We start from the raw sequence: 14204 nt of genomic DNA on the forward strand, positions 1-14204 counted from the left end.
TCTTTCCTTCCCGCCGAGGCAGCAAACTCGCTAGAGAGCAATAGAAAAATATTAACAGTTCCCGAGCCCGCGGAACCCGGTGCGGGCAGGTCTCCGCCGGCCTGTAGCCCCATAGCGACGGGCGTCGGGCAAGCTTCCAGGGCGCCGGACGGCTGCGGGGGAAACGTCTCACGGCGCCGAGAAAGCCTAGCTGCCAAGCGATTGCGCTCTGGTGGCGACAGAGGACCGAGGCGCTTCAACCTGTCCTAGAAGTCCAATTAAAAAAAAAAAAAAAAAAAGAAAAAAGAAAAAGAAAAAAGAAGAAGAAGAAGAAAAAAGGAACTACTTCCCATTCCAACTCCACCCTCTTTCTCTTTTCGCAACGGATTACTTCAAGGCATTTATTTACGGGGAGTGAGCAGCGAATCAGCCTCAGGATTGAAATGAAAAAGGTGTAAAGCATTTCTGATGCGCTCACTTGCCGCATTCATTTCCTCCCTGTTGGAGGTTCGCACTGAATTGTAATCACTTTAAACTGAGATTTTCCCGATTTTTTAAAAAAGAACTTCCAGATCTTCACTTTAAAGAGAAGTCTTGCTCCTGCTCAAGAATCTTTAAATCTCCAATAGGGAGAGAAGGCTTGAAAGACATTAAGAGAAAGGCTCAGATTTCCAGATAACCCAGCGCCGGGCAACGTACGCGTTGGGAACAGGGCAGAGATTTACTAAAACATTCATTCGCGTAGGTTGGTTTTAGCCCGTCTGCTGAGATTTCAAGTCACCTGAGGGGCCCCAGAGACAGTTGTCGGCTGCTGTCTACAGAGTGGGAACCAGTTGCTTTAAAATCGAAAGACCCTACAACCAAGTAAAAAGATGTCAAATCATTCCTCAGCCCCGACGGAATTCAGCATCCAAAGGGTTACACGTGGCTGCCGGGCTCCAGCGGAGGAGAGCGCGCTTCGGCACTCCTAGTAATTCAATTAGTCAGGTTTCAGGAAGGTGGGGTGGGGGGTGGGGTGAGAGGCGTGGGGAGGGAGATTAGGAAACCGCCTCTTTCTCGTGGAGCAAACCAATCCGGTTGGAGTAAAAAGAGAGGAAAAAATCCCGATCTGTAAGCAAACAGCAGGCTGTTCCCTGACTGGCTGCTCCGGCTACCCCCCACCTTCGCAAGTAAACTGGAAGGGAAAAAAAAAAAAAAAGAAAGAAAGAAAGAAAAAAAGGCTGCCCACATGATCCGGGCCGCGGCAGCAACGCTGGTTGGCTGCGCCTCCCCCTGCTCGGTCCGGAGCTCACACCCGCGCCCGCGCCTCCTGCCAACCCCGCGCCCCGCGCAACACGCCCAGGCGGAGCCCCCCTCGCCCACGTCCACGTTCACGCGCGCAGTCTCGCGCAGTGGTGAGGCTGCTGTTGGGTCGTCTCTGCTGTCGGCTTTACACGCAGGTCATTAACGAGGGGGCGTGCCCGAGGAGATTTTTCCCATAAAGCATTTTTCTTCTTTTTTTTTTCCTCTCTTTTGCAAAACTGACTTTTACCCCTTTCCACTTCTCGCCAGTCGTTTCAATCTCTCCAGGGCTGCTCGTGCTGCTGCACTCAAGTTTATTTATTTTCCCGCCTGGGTTGGGGTTTTAGGATTCGGATTCTGATTTTTACCTCTTGTTGCTGCTGTGCCTAAGGAGGGAAAGAGAAGCAGCTGCGGGAGGATCGGGAAGGTTTTCTGATGTAGTCATCGGGGAGGTGCCACTCGCTCGTGCGCGCTCTCTTTCTCTCTCTTTTTTTTTTTTTTCCTTTTTTCCCCATTTCAAACTGCTTGATGTATCTCTACAAGTTGCTGGACTTGGGGCCAGCCCCGTCGGAGTCACAGGGACACTTCTGAGAGCTCACCCGGGGCTCTTGGCACCGCGTGTGGGGAATCAGTCTCGCTCCCGGAAGGCGATCGGAGACTGACATCAGCCCATCCCGGAGTTGGAGGGATCCTTTTGAAAGTGATTGTTTCCCCTCCCGCTCTCCAGCAGAACAGTTGGGTTGGCATCGTCTTGCAGGTTTGGGAATCCCAGCTCCGCCGGGCTGGCTGGTTCATAACCTCTACTCTTCATTCACTTTGGTGCACCCACACCCGGCCAAGAAAAGCACACAGGAGAAATCCCTGAGACTCGGCCATTGCCCGGGGTGCCGACTCCCGCTGCTGCTGCAGTCCGACTCCACTAGGGACCTGCGGGAAGACTCGAAGAGCCAAACTTTTCTTTGAGGTTTTCGAGGCAAGACCGCTCCTCGCCAGCGCAGCTGCCGGTTAACCAGTTCCAGGACGCCGGCGGGGCTGGGTTTGCGGCTCCAGATCCCCACCCTTCTCGGCAAGCCGCCCGGTACCGCAGTACCAACTACTCCTCTGAGATTTCCAGGGGTCTCCCGGCTAAGGCACAGAGGAGGCTGGGGAAAGCTCTCAGACTTCAGGGGCCACAAGCGTCCAGCCCCCTATCTACACGGCGCCCTCCTTTTGCAGTTTCCCTCCCGCCGCCAAAGTAACTTGGAGCTAAGCGGGTCGCAGTGCAAGGGCCCCGGGCGTTTGCGAAGCCTTACGCAGCCCGTGGCGCCGACGCTGAGCTGGGCCCGGCGGGCCGGTGTATGTCTCCCCTCGGCCACGGCGCGCAACTCCCGGTGACTGTGCAGCGCGCGCCGCCGCCAGTTCCGAATCGCGCTGCCGCCGCCAGGCCCGGCACGCACCTCCCTCTGCCGGGGTGACTGGCCTGCAGCCGCCGCCCGAGACACAGCTTGGCACCCCTTCCCCCGCCTTTGCCGCTGCTACCACACACACGCACGCTTCTCTCCATCTTGTGATTCCTTTTTTCTCCCGAACCCCAGTGGGGGTGCGAGTTTGTCTTTATCCCTTACTCCCCACCCCCCCGCCCGCAATTCGCCGCCTTCTTTTCTTCTCGCTCTCTTGCCCCTCCCCAGCTTGGTGTGCGCCACTTTCCTTTCTCGCCCCCCTTCATTTTATTTATTCATATTTATTTGGCGCCTGCTCTCTCTTTCTGTCCCCTTCCCTCCCTCCCTCCCTCCGGATCCCCGCTCTCTCCCCGGAGTGGCGCGTCGGGGGCTCCGCCGCTGGCCAGGCGTGATGTTGCACGTGGAGATGTTGACGCTGGTGTTTCTGGTGCTCTGGATGTGTGTGTTCAGCCAGGACCCGGGCTCCAAGGCCGTCGCCGACCGCTACGCTGTCTACTGGAACAGCAGCAACCCCAGGTAAGGCGACGGGGGGGCGTAGAGCCCAGGCTACTCGGGCCTCCGGGCCCAGAGGAAGGAGCGGCGGCTGCAGGGACCAGCGCGCACCAGCTGCCGGCAGCGCGCACCCTCAAAGCCTGCGTCTCCCGGACGCTGTTGGCTTGGAGGCGCCGGCGGGAAGCGCTCCCATCGCGCCCCTCTTTGTTAAGAAGTGGAAAGCCTGGGTGTTCCTGGGAGTCCCTGGGGCTACCCAAACCTACTGCCTCTGCAGGGCATGGGGAGACTAGGAAAAGGGCGGGAGCCAGAGAGTTGGGACTTATCCGCTTCCCACCCTGGCAGGCGGACCGACATCCCAATCCCCGCGCAGGGCTTGGTCGCCCAGAGCCGGAGATGTGCGCCACCGAGAGCTTTCGCCTGGAGCGTGGGTGCGCAGGGACTGCGGAGAGAATCCGCCAAACATACCCGAAGTTTTTTTTTTTTTTTTTTTTTTTTTTTAAATTTCTTTTTTCTTTTCTCGGTGCATTACAGAGAGCGCACGGGCTAGGGGAAGTGAGGGGGGCTGGGAAGCGGAAGCTTTAGGTTTTTATTTTCCTCTTTGCGAGAAAATCGTTGGGTCCCGGAGTCAGTCCGGGCCCGGCGCGCTTGTCAATGGAGAGTACTCCTCCTGCACTTTCCGCCCCAGTGGGTTTAAGGTGCCAGAAAGTTTGATCTAATACCGGGTTACGTCATGTGTGCGAAGCAAGCTGCAAGAGTTGATCGACCCGGGAGTTGGGAGCCCTTCTCCCGCGGCCTGGCGGGACGCAGCTGGAAGAACGCGCGCGGTTACCTGGAACCGTTTTGCAGTGGTCCCCGAAGCCCGCCCGGTATGCGGGAGGCTAGAGGTGGGCACCAAGGACTGCCTTAGTGCACGTGATGAACCCCATTCAGCCGCCGACGTCCAGTGTTCTTGGACTCTGGAAGTTGGGGGGCGGGAATTCAGAATGCCTGGCGGACCCCTCCTGGTCCCGAGCAGTTCCAAACCTTGCTTTCTCCCTGGCCTGTGCGCAGGCAGTCAGCACCCCGGGCCCATCTACCACTGTTTATATGGTACATAGGCTAGCTTTCAGCTGTGGATTGGTCTTGGTGTCTGCCTATGAGGGAAATATATTGATTGTACCTAAAATCACAGGTTTTCCTCTGGGGTGAAGTGGAAATTGGGAGGAAAGAGGCGGGAGGCCGAGAGTGAGCTGTGGTTGCTGCGTCCCAGCGCGCCTGGGGAGAGGGGACAGCAGGAGCCTCCAATTCTAGCTATCTCCCACTGACTCTCCACCGGTCTCCAGTCTTTCCCTCGGTATGAATGTTTAAGGATTCCCTGCTTGAACACTGTCAGCCCAGATGAAGACGGACAGATTTCCCCACAAGCCGTCCACTGGTTGACTATCTGAAAGGGAGATCCCCCCGCCTTGCAAATCCAGGGTAGTCACACCCAGGTAGCCCAGTTCTAAATGCACCGCCTAGCAGAAGTGGAGACATCCCTCAAAGTTTGTTTTTTTTTTTTTTTTTAGAGTCTTATGGAGGTGGGTGGTGGAATTGGAAGCTATTTCTTCTTTGACATGCCACTTACCACTATTAGGAAAAGAGAAAGAGAAGTCTTCCTGCCAGAGGAGATGCCTTTTATTAAAGCTGACAAGACAAATAGAGCAAGCTTTCCAGTTGTGATGGTGTTAAAAGCAAGTCTTATTATGTTGGTCGGTTTTATTCCCTTTTGGGCTTTATTAGATAGAATATAGGAAAAGAATTTATATTTTCAAACTTTAGTGTCTTATTAAATAAAGCAACAGTGAGTAAGTTAGTTGTCTTTGGGACATTTTGCTCTTGGTTGTAACTCCAAACTTCACAGTGTGATCTTTTTCTTGTGGTATTCATTTATTTGGATATATGGGTGTTTCAGCACTCCCCCCACCATTTTAAAATGGAAAAAACCCAATAACACCCCTATTCCAACCCTACTTCTTAACCTGTCAAACTAGTCTGAGTTAGTTTAAGGACATTTTATCTTAGGTTATCTCTATTTTATGCTTTTGATACTGTTGTTTGGTTTGAGATTAACACATTGATTTTTGTCTCAGGTCATATTTTTTAATAGATTTGCCCTGCCTGAAGAAAGCTCTTCTGCTTAGGATGTCATGGTAGTTTTAAACCTGCCCAAGTTAACCTGTAATTCTTAAAAATACTAAGAGTATTCTTAAGTCAGTATGTTAATTTGAAGATGTGGGAATGCCTTTCTATTTGATCATTATCAGTTTGATAAAGTCCAAACAAAAGAATGTTGTATACCTCTCACCACCAATAAATTTACCCCTAACATTTAATATTCTTAGGAATTTATGGAGGCATTTGTCTTGTATGTTAGTACAGTAAAATTTAGAAAGTAGGTAGGGGTAGGCAGTTTTAACTGAGAAATGTTGAATTAGATGATACTTTTTTAATGTATTAAGGAAAGTCAACTTGGATGTAATTTGAAATGGGCCAAATGCAAAATAAGTAATTTGAAAATAAGAACCAAGAGTTTATCACAGATTTTATGAGACTATTTCATAAAATTTGCATAAGTTTACTACACTTTATAAATTCAATGTTGTACTTTTTCTTTTCCTATATGCTATCATTTTGTAACGTAAGTTAACCATGACTTTGGTTCTATGTAGAAAGTATCAAGATTTTGTTAAACCAAAAGAAGATAATCAAAAGACTAAGTCAATCATATTAATTGCAACTTGAATAGATTTTAAAATTTTTCTCTTAGAAGAAAAGTTTAGTAGATATATTAAACTGATGAGAATGGAAACTATGTTTCAATGAAGTAAATACGTTTGAGTGTATACTAATAGATTGAACTTGAAATTGTATTTAGTTTGGTAAAATTAGGATCAAGTAGGTCCTGATAACAGGGATTAAGTATTTTCTTGTGTAAGTTGTGTTACCTTGTGTAGCTGATGGGAATGTATCTGCTACCTTGAATATCGTCATTACTTGTCCATTGGTACAATAAGCATCTATAAATTTGGGATCACAGGAAAAATATTAAACTTATTTGGTGTCAGAATAATTTTACTGTTAGAAACAATATTCCTGATAGTAATTTCTGGTAAATGGATATTTAATTTTCAAATGCTTCTAACTTTTTAGTTACCAGTATTATTGGGCAGGAACTAAACTGATTTTATATGCTGAAATGGCACAAATCTGTGAAATAGTAACTGAGAACTATTAGTCTGAAGAGAAATACCTTATAAGACATTAGCCTACATGCATCAACTATGTTTCTAAAATTTGAAAACTTGCCTAACTTTCACCTAAAAGTGTGATTAATAGAATTATCCTTTTAATATTATGTTGCATTCTAAATTGGAATGTTACTAAGTAACTTTGAGTAATAAAAATACAAATCAAAGTTAATATAGTTATTTGTCCTTAATTTCTTTAAGACTGTAGAAAGCTTTTAAGTAACAAGAGGGCGGGGGAGAAGATTTGGCAATAAAACTATTCACATTCTCCCTTAGTGTCTATGCTGATAAAGATAGGCATGACAATACTAAGAACTTGCCTCTTCATCTAAGCATGCTGTAACACTTTGATGCTTTCAACAGAATATTCTTTTAAACCCTATGTATTTTGAAAAGTTCTGGGACTGATTTGTGCCAAAATGATGCTAGAATAACTAAATGTGTCTCCTAGTTGGCATGATGGATGCAATAATAAAATAATATACAGCCAGTATAATCATATTTTCAGTAATGCTAATTCCATTTACTTGGTGCTTTATTTCTGCCAAGGTTTGAGTATCATCGATTTTAACAATTATTTTTTTAGCATGAGTAATATCTCTGCTAATTCATCAAGGATTTACTAAACATGAACCTAGTCATATTTTCTTTAGACTTTGTCAATGCTTTAGGAACTTTTGTAAATTAAGCATTTCATAGTACACTGGTAGGTAATTGTTTTGTTAACATGTAGTCTTAGAGTTGTGAACGTAATGTGAATTCTAGGTCAACACTCTCTTGTCCTTCTGAGGTTATGTGTATGTGTCTAAGTAGAGACAGTAGTAAACGAGTTTTCCCTAACCATATTTCTTTGGGTATTTTTCTTCTTTCAAAGTTCACTTGCTTTATTTTAAAAATTCTGAGCCATCATCATTTGGAGACACATATACACACACATAGAGCAGAATACTGGCACTGTACCTTTTTCTCTGACAAATAAATCATCTTAATTTATATCCAAGAATTTATTTTGAGAAAGGATGAAAAGTTTACCTTGGTTTGGAATAGTTTCATTACTATACTTATAAAGGATTCCCCCCCTGTTTAAAAAAATATGTTTTAAATAATGTTTTTACATGTTGGAAACACGAATCTTCAAGTAAAATATATTATTTAGAATCCTAATAAAGTAACGAATAAGCCTCAATGTAACATCAGCTTATTAGATATAGTGGGATAATTTTATTTTGATGTTTGGATCAGAATTTTTGTAAAGACAAGGGTAAAAATAAAACAGTACAACTGAGATTTAGCAGCCTATATTTTTATGCTCATCTACTTATAGGAGACCTGAAGTATATTTAAGGGCCTGATTTATCTGAATAGATTTATATGTTAGTCATCTTTTCAACCTATGTCTTAGGCTGTTTTGTGAAGTGAATTCTCTCCCCTTTTTAAATTTAGGAATTTGTGAAAGAGAAGTATGTTTCTTGCTCTTTGGTCATTTTCCCATAGAATTTTGTAAAGCAAAGTTAGCTACCATTGTATGCACTATTTTATGTATTCATAAAACAAACAGAAATAATCAACCATCTGTTTTTTAGGTGACTGAAATATTAGTGCTGTTTGTAGGGACTACTGACTGTAGTCTCATTTGGCATTTCTATTATGAGACCAGTGTTAATAAATTACTTGTGATTAACCATATCAGAGACCATCTTTCATAGTTCCTGGTATGTGATTTTAGGGTGTTAACTAGACTACTGGCACATGGAACTAATATCTTATTGTCACATGTGTTGTGGATGATAAACAATAGCTTTAGTGGTTTTTATCTTTAAAAACTGAGGGATCAGGTTTGGAAAGAACACCTAGTCCTTTGGGGTACAAATTAAACTTGCCATTTAATCTTGCAAAATGCCTTCTGAATAGGCATTTCATTGCATTCTGTCCATTGGCCTGGTTTCCTGTTGGATAGGGACAGATAAAGATGGGCACCTCCTTTTCTCTCCTGTTGCTATGAACCAAGCAAGCTACCAGCTTCATGCTGGGCCAAGAAAATGAATGAATACAATTAGTCCTTGAGGAATCCTGGCCTTTGCTAGCTTGGGAGAAGAATATGCCGAAAGAATTTACCTGGGCTGGAGGCTAGGGAGGAAGGGTGGGAGAGAATGAACTTTTAATATAAAATGAAGAAAACATAAGAATACGTTAAAAACATTTTTTCTTATAGCATTTGGTATATTATTGGTTCCTTTTTTTCCAATATAAATAATTGGATTAATAATGTTTTTAAAGCTGCCTCTCATCCTCTTTTTTATTTATTTTTTAATGAATGTTTTGAATAACCTCCATAGCAATAAGGATTTAAAAAGCTGTGGTATTTTAAGTGATGAGCCATTCTCTGTTGACTGATTCCATGTTATTGATTTTCTTTTCAGAAGTAATATACAGACTCTTATAATCATAGTCTGACTGGAACATTCATGTTGGGAAGGAAGTCTGTATTTCCCTAAGTACAGTGAGGAAGGTGGTCCTTAGGACAACTCACTCAGCTCAGTCTTCTGAAACTGGGGAAAATTTTTTGTCCTTCGATCATTTGTGACAGATAATACCTTCCTGTTCAGGTATAAAATCCTTGAGTAGGAGTGTAAGAAATGAGATATTAATATTCACTTTTAATAATTTGTCTTATGATGGTCTTAGCCAACATCAATAAATTACTGTCTCTTTTAAGGGCCTGATTTATCTGATTAGATTTATATGTTAGTGAGCTTTTCAACCTATGTCTTAAGCTGTTTTGTAGAAAAGTTTCTCATGATTAATGTGAACTTCCAGTGTTTCTGAATAGGATATTACTCACTACTAGGAGATCTGCCTTTCTCCCTAAATTTGTCTGCATTCACATTTTGAAAATTTAGTCAGTCAATAGCAAGATAGCATAATGACACAGAAGTTCCTCACTGAACATTAAAAATGAGCAATGCTAATTTTATGTACTGCAACTACTGTGAATAGTTTTTAGAAAAAAAAAGTTCTTTAGATCTCACTATTCTTGATGGTCTATACTCATTGTATTTTCTGAAGGAGGATTGTAAAACTACTGTAAAAAATCTGTGCACTGTTTTCTAATAGAAAATTTGTGTAGTTTTAAACTCTTGATTCTGAGATTTCTGGATATGGTTTTCAAATAATGAACCATATATTTCAATAAAAGCATTGTTTTAAAACATTGAAAACTCCTACTTAAGTTAGCTAGTTGCTGAGAGAGAGTGCATTGTAGCAATGGTTAGCTCAGCTTTCATTCAGGTAGAATTCTATCATTTTCAATAAGGAAAAATAAACCTTTGTCATCTTTAGAAACATCCTTCATACAATTGACAGTTGACAGGTTGAAGAAAATGTTACTGTCAGGTCTTATTTTCCACTCAAGTGGGGAATAAAAATAGGATTGAATGATTTTTAAAAAAAATCTATTTAAAAGTTATTTCAAAATGGAGGAAGATGTTTTTAATTTTATATGTAAGTCATAGAATTAAACTGCCATTTGCTTCAGGGAAGGTCAGCAAAGTGCAATTCGAAGAGATTGTCTAGTAGTTAATTTTCTGTGGTTTTTGCTTTTAAAATGTTAAATATTGCTGAATTGATTCTAATAGTATATTAATATATGTTTTTAGGGTTGGATTCTTAAGAGATATAAGGTTTCAATATTATTCCTATTGTTACTTATCGAATGACCTGATTTTCATGACGGATGATCATGATTTGGGTATGAAGGAAAGTTGAGAATTTGCCCATATGCATTGGACAGTCATGTAAATCAGCACATGTGTGTATGCATTGGACAATCGCGTCATTTTAGCACGCAAAGATTAGACCTTTTTTAAAAAAATTGCTTTGTTATTAATAACTTTCATTAACTGCATAGTGTAATCCACGAGTTCCCACATAGAAGTCCATGAATATGTGGACATTAGAGGAAAAAAATGATTAAATTCGTATTTCTTGATTTAGAAAAGCTCGGTTTTGGGCTTCCAGTTAAATCAGCGTGTTTCTTTTCTCCCCCAGAAGCAGCCATCTTGTTTTAAGACCGATTTTATTTCTTTCATGAACCTGGTCCGGAAATGAATATGGACGATAGAAAAGGACTAAACCACTTTACAGTCATTTTGTCAGGATTCTACTTTTAAAACTCTTCCTTATTTTCAAAGTCATTAAAATGCTATCTTCTTGTTTTTTTTCTTAGTTTATTTAAAAAAAGAATGTTTTAACAATGATAATATGTTTAAACCCAAGAATACGGTATTTTAATGTTAGGTGTTGGGCTGTACCATGTTTCCATATTTTTTTCTCTTGAAGCTTATAATTCATTGTTAATTTCAAAGTAATCTATTAATAGTTTCTGATGTCACTCCCTTATCCTGATTTCCTTTTTCTGATTGTCTGTTTGTTTTTATTTTATTTTCTTAATTTTTTTATTGGTTGACTTTTTCCTCCCAATTTGCTCAGCAGTGCTAGGGATCTTTCTCCAGTAAGAACTATTGATTGAAATGCAGGTACCTTCCAAAATGAAGCATTGGGATGCTTTAAGAAGCATTATACAGTCAGAGCATTTTGTCCTTGAATTATATAGAGAAAGTCCTCTTACTTTCTCATTAATAAACCCCTCTTGTGGGTTCTTATGGAAAAATTATTTTAGCAGTAAATTCATATTTGCTACTAAAAGATATGAGACTATCAACTGAGTCTGCTATATTTCCATTATGATTTGTACATTTGGAAGAATGTGTTGCCTGTTAAACGTTACCAAAATTTTATACTATAATTCCTTGTTTGATGATGTCTGGGAACTTTATTCCCAGGTTCTGTAATAAAAGCAGAACTTCAAGATTAATTTCAAAAGTAACCTGACTCAGTCTGTTTAATTTAAACTGGGCACAGATGACCACTACTGTGTCTGAGATAACCTCAGTTCATTAGAAGTAGGATTTGGGGTGGTTGTAGATGCAATGTAATGGTGACAAATAGAAAATACACATTTTAAGACCAGATATACATTTTATGGTTAAAGCCCAGGTATGAGTTGACAGTATTTGCATCAGAAACTTTCCTCTGATACCCATCATCAGTTTTTCTTTGACTGGCTGGTGGAAAAGACTGAAATAACTGAGTGTTCAAAGTGACCTTTTATTTTTGATTGCTAATAAATACTTTTTTAAAAAAATGCTGTTTCCAGGCTATCAGAGTTCCTATTTTATGTTTTATTGGTGACTTATTTATCTATGTAAAAGTATAATTAACAATTAGCTCTTGTCTTTTACTGTGAAAATATATATGATGGAAAGCATTTCTATATTAAAAATGCAGTGTTGTGGCTTTGAGTAAAATCAAGTTATGGCTTAGTTCAGTTGGATAATTATACTGAAAATTGTTATCCAGAGTTTGATGATGGAGAACATGATACTTGATATTTCATATCATAAATGTGAGTGGGATATAGAATTTTTTTTTACATTTACTGAAATTAATAATGTACAGGAGACAACCTTCTGATTAAGTTTTTTTTCCTTTTTTTTTTTTTTCCTTTTCTTTACGGTATTTAATTTAATGGAGACAAATGAGACTGGGAAGGAAAGGTAAAAATAACTCTACATATGGGAAAATTATCTTTTATGTTTGACAATTAGGTTAAACAAAGTGGGAGCAAATGAGCCTAGTTCCCCTTGTATTGTTTCAGGGCAAGAAAATACAGACAGATGTCGGAATGTGGAAGTGGTGACCTCTGACTTACACAGCATGGCCACTGCCCTAGCACACAAGTGTCCTGAGCCACCATCATAGCAGCATGCTTTTTTGAAGTGACTGACACTTTGAGATGGAGATTCTGAAACTGATTCTGTAGCTATTTGTTGTTTTCCAAAGTATTAGTCTTTCCAGCTTCAATTTTAAGTTTCTCGCTTTACCTTTTATGAAAAATGTTCTTCGGCTCAGATAGAGCTTCAGTGACTTCTGGATGAGTTATCTATCTGTGTAGTCACAACAGATCTTTGCCTCCCAATAATTTTATTTATCGGATTGGAATAATGGAGGAGGCGAAGGGAGGCTCAGATGTAAGGCTATGCGGCAGCAAAGTGTTTGCCTGCTTTATTTAGCTAATACTTTTTTTTTTAAAGATAGATGAAAGCAGTGGTTTTGTTACAGGCCTTTTCTTTTGCTCTGCAATCTCGCCAGTAACCCCTGGGTTCAGATAGACCATTAATGTTTTAGATACTGTGGCATTCAGTGTTTTCTTCATATATTTGTTTACTGTTACTGCTTCAATAAACTTTTATGCCTATTTCTGTAGTTTTCTGGCAGGGGCTCCATTTATTAAAATGTACTGACCCAGCACTAAGAGGGGTACAGTTCAAATAGTGGTGCTTCTGACAGGGTTTTGTGTCAAACTAGAGAAAATAATAGGGAAATGAAAGCTGCCAAAATGTGTCTCCCAATTACTAATTAATCAGGCGAGAAAGGACCTCAGTGACAGATCTTGTGTCCGCCATGGCAGCAACTTGGGGATACTTTATTTTAAATACTGTATAAAAGAAATTAAAGTAAGCCCCAGGAAATGTAGCACCCAGATATTTGATATCACAAGTGCTATTTTTTTTTTAAGTCTGTGAAAATCGAGGCAAAAACCAATTTAAAATTGAATCTTCGTATTCTTTGCTGATAGTATCAAAACAAAGCTATTTTTAAAGAGTATTTTCTTGTTAATAAGCAATGCCTTTATTCTTATTAATATTTTAGTACAGACATGATCATATTCTTGGTTTTAGAATCTGTGTAGCATCCTTCACATACTTTACTGTTGACGGAGACTTGGGGAAAAATTTTAACATTTTTTTAGTATAGACCTGACATCAATATTTTGAAGATGACTGTAATTGAAGAACAGAAGTCCCCTCCCCCACAATAAATATATGTGTGTGTGTGTGTGTGTGTGTGTGTGTGTGTGTGTGTGTGGAGAGAGAGAGAGAGAGAGAGACACCAATCTTTTTGGCAATGTTCCCTCTATGGTTGCTGGACCCATAATTAAATGCCTGTTATTAGTGTATTTTTTCCATAGCATTTGCAACATAAAAAGAAAAAGGTCTTGCATGGAACTATAGCTGTCAAGGGAACAATGAAAACTAATTACACACTCTGCTATCACCATTGTCAATTATACTCTTGGGAAGACAACAACATGACTCTGTGTGTGTGTGTGTGTGTGTGTGTGTGTGTGTGGGTGGTGTGTCTGTCTGTAGGATATTCCATACGAACATATACATGTAGGGTCAGATATACCTGTTGGTTTAACTTTAAGCCTTGGGTTTTCTGAAGCAAAAAATTCTAAGCACTGTTTAACTCATAAAATGAAAAAAGGCAGTTATTTACTGGGGAAGGACTCCCCTCTTTAATATCTGTACTTTATAATATGAACTGAGAGAACCAGTCATTTATTTTGAATATTAGGGTAGTTTTGTTATTGATATATCTATGCTGTTAATTGTCTCATTATCTTTTGTACTTCTCTCTTTTGCAAATTGTTATTTATTTAGCTCTAGATTTTTGTGTTATTTGGTTATTTGAGAACTAATTGCTTAATTTGTTTGTCATATAGAGTTGCCTGTCACTCTCTTTTTTTATGGCTTTGGCCATTTCACTCACTCTAGGTATGTCCATTGGTAGATGAATTTGAGCAAAAATAGAAATCTAAAATGCTGATACTTCTCAAATT

At 40.7% G+C, this 14204-nt stretch overlaps 1 protein-coding gene across 2 annotated transcripts in view; it reads left to right on the forward strand.

The window, feature by feature from the left end:
- The first annotated feature begins 1174 nt into the window (after nt 1-1174).
- Nucleotides 1175-14204, forward strand: part of Efna5 (ephrin A5) — a 277348-nt gene continuing 264318 nt past the window's right edge. Inside the window, exons 1-2 of one of the 2 annotated variants that reach the window (XM_076856947.2) lie at nt 1175-2494; nt 3056-3215. In XM_076856947.2, coding sequence (XP_076713062.1) covers nt 2494; nt 3056-3215 — 161 coding nt within the window. In that variant the 5' untranslated portion in view covers nt 1175-2493. The remainder of the gene's footprint in view (nt 2495-3055; nt 3216-14204) is intronic. The other variant, XM_076856945.2, reaches the window with a different exon arrangement.

The sequence above is a fragment of the Callospermophilus lateralis genome, chromosome 5 (genome assembly GCF_048772815.1).
Source record: "Callospermophilus lateralis isolate mCalLat2 chromosome 5, mCalLat2.hap1, whole genome shotgun sequence".
Taxonomy (NCBI): domain Eukaryota; kingdom Metazoa; phylum Chordata; class Mammalia; order Rodentia; family Sciuridae; genus Callospermophilus; species Callospermophilus lateralis.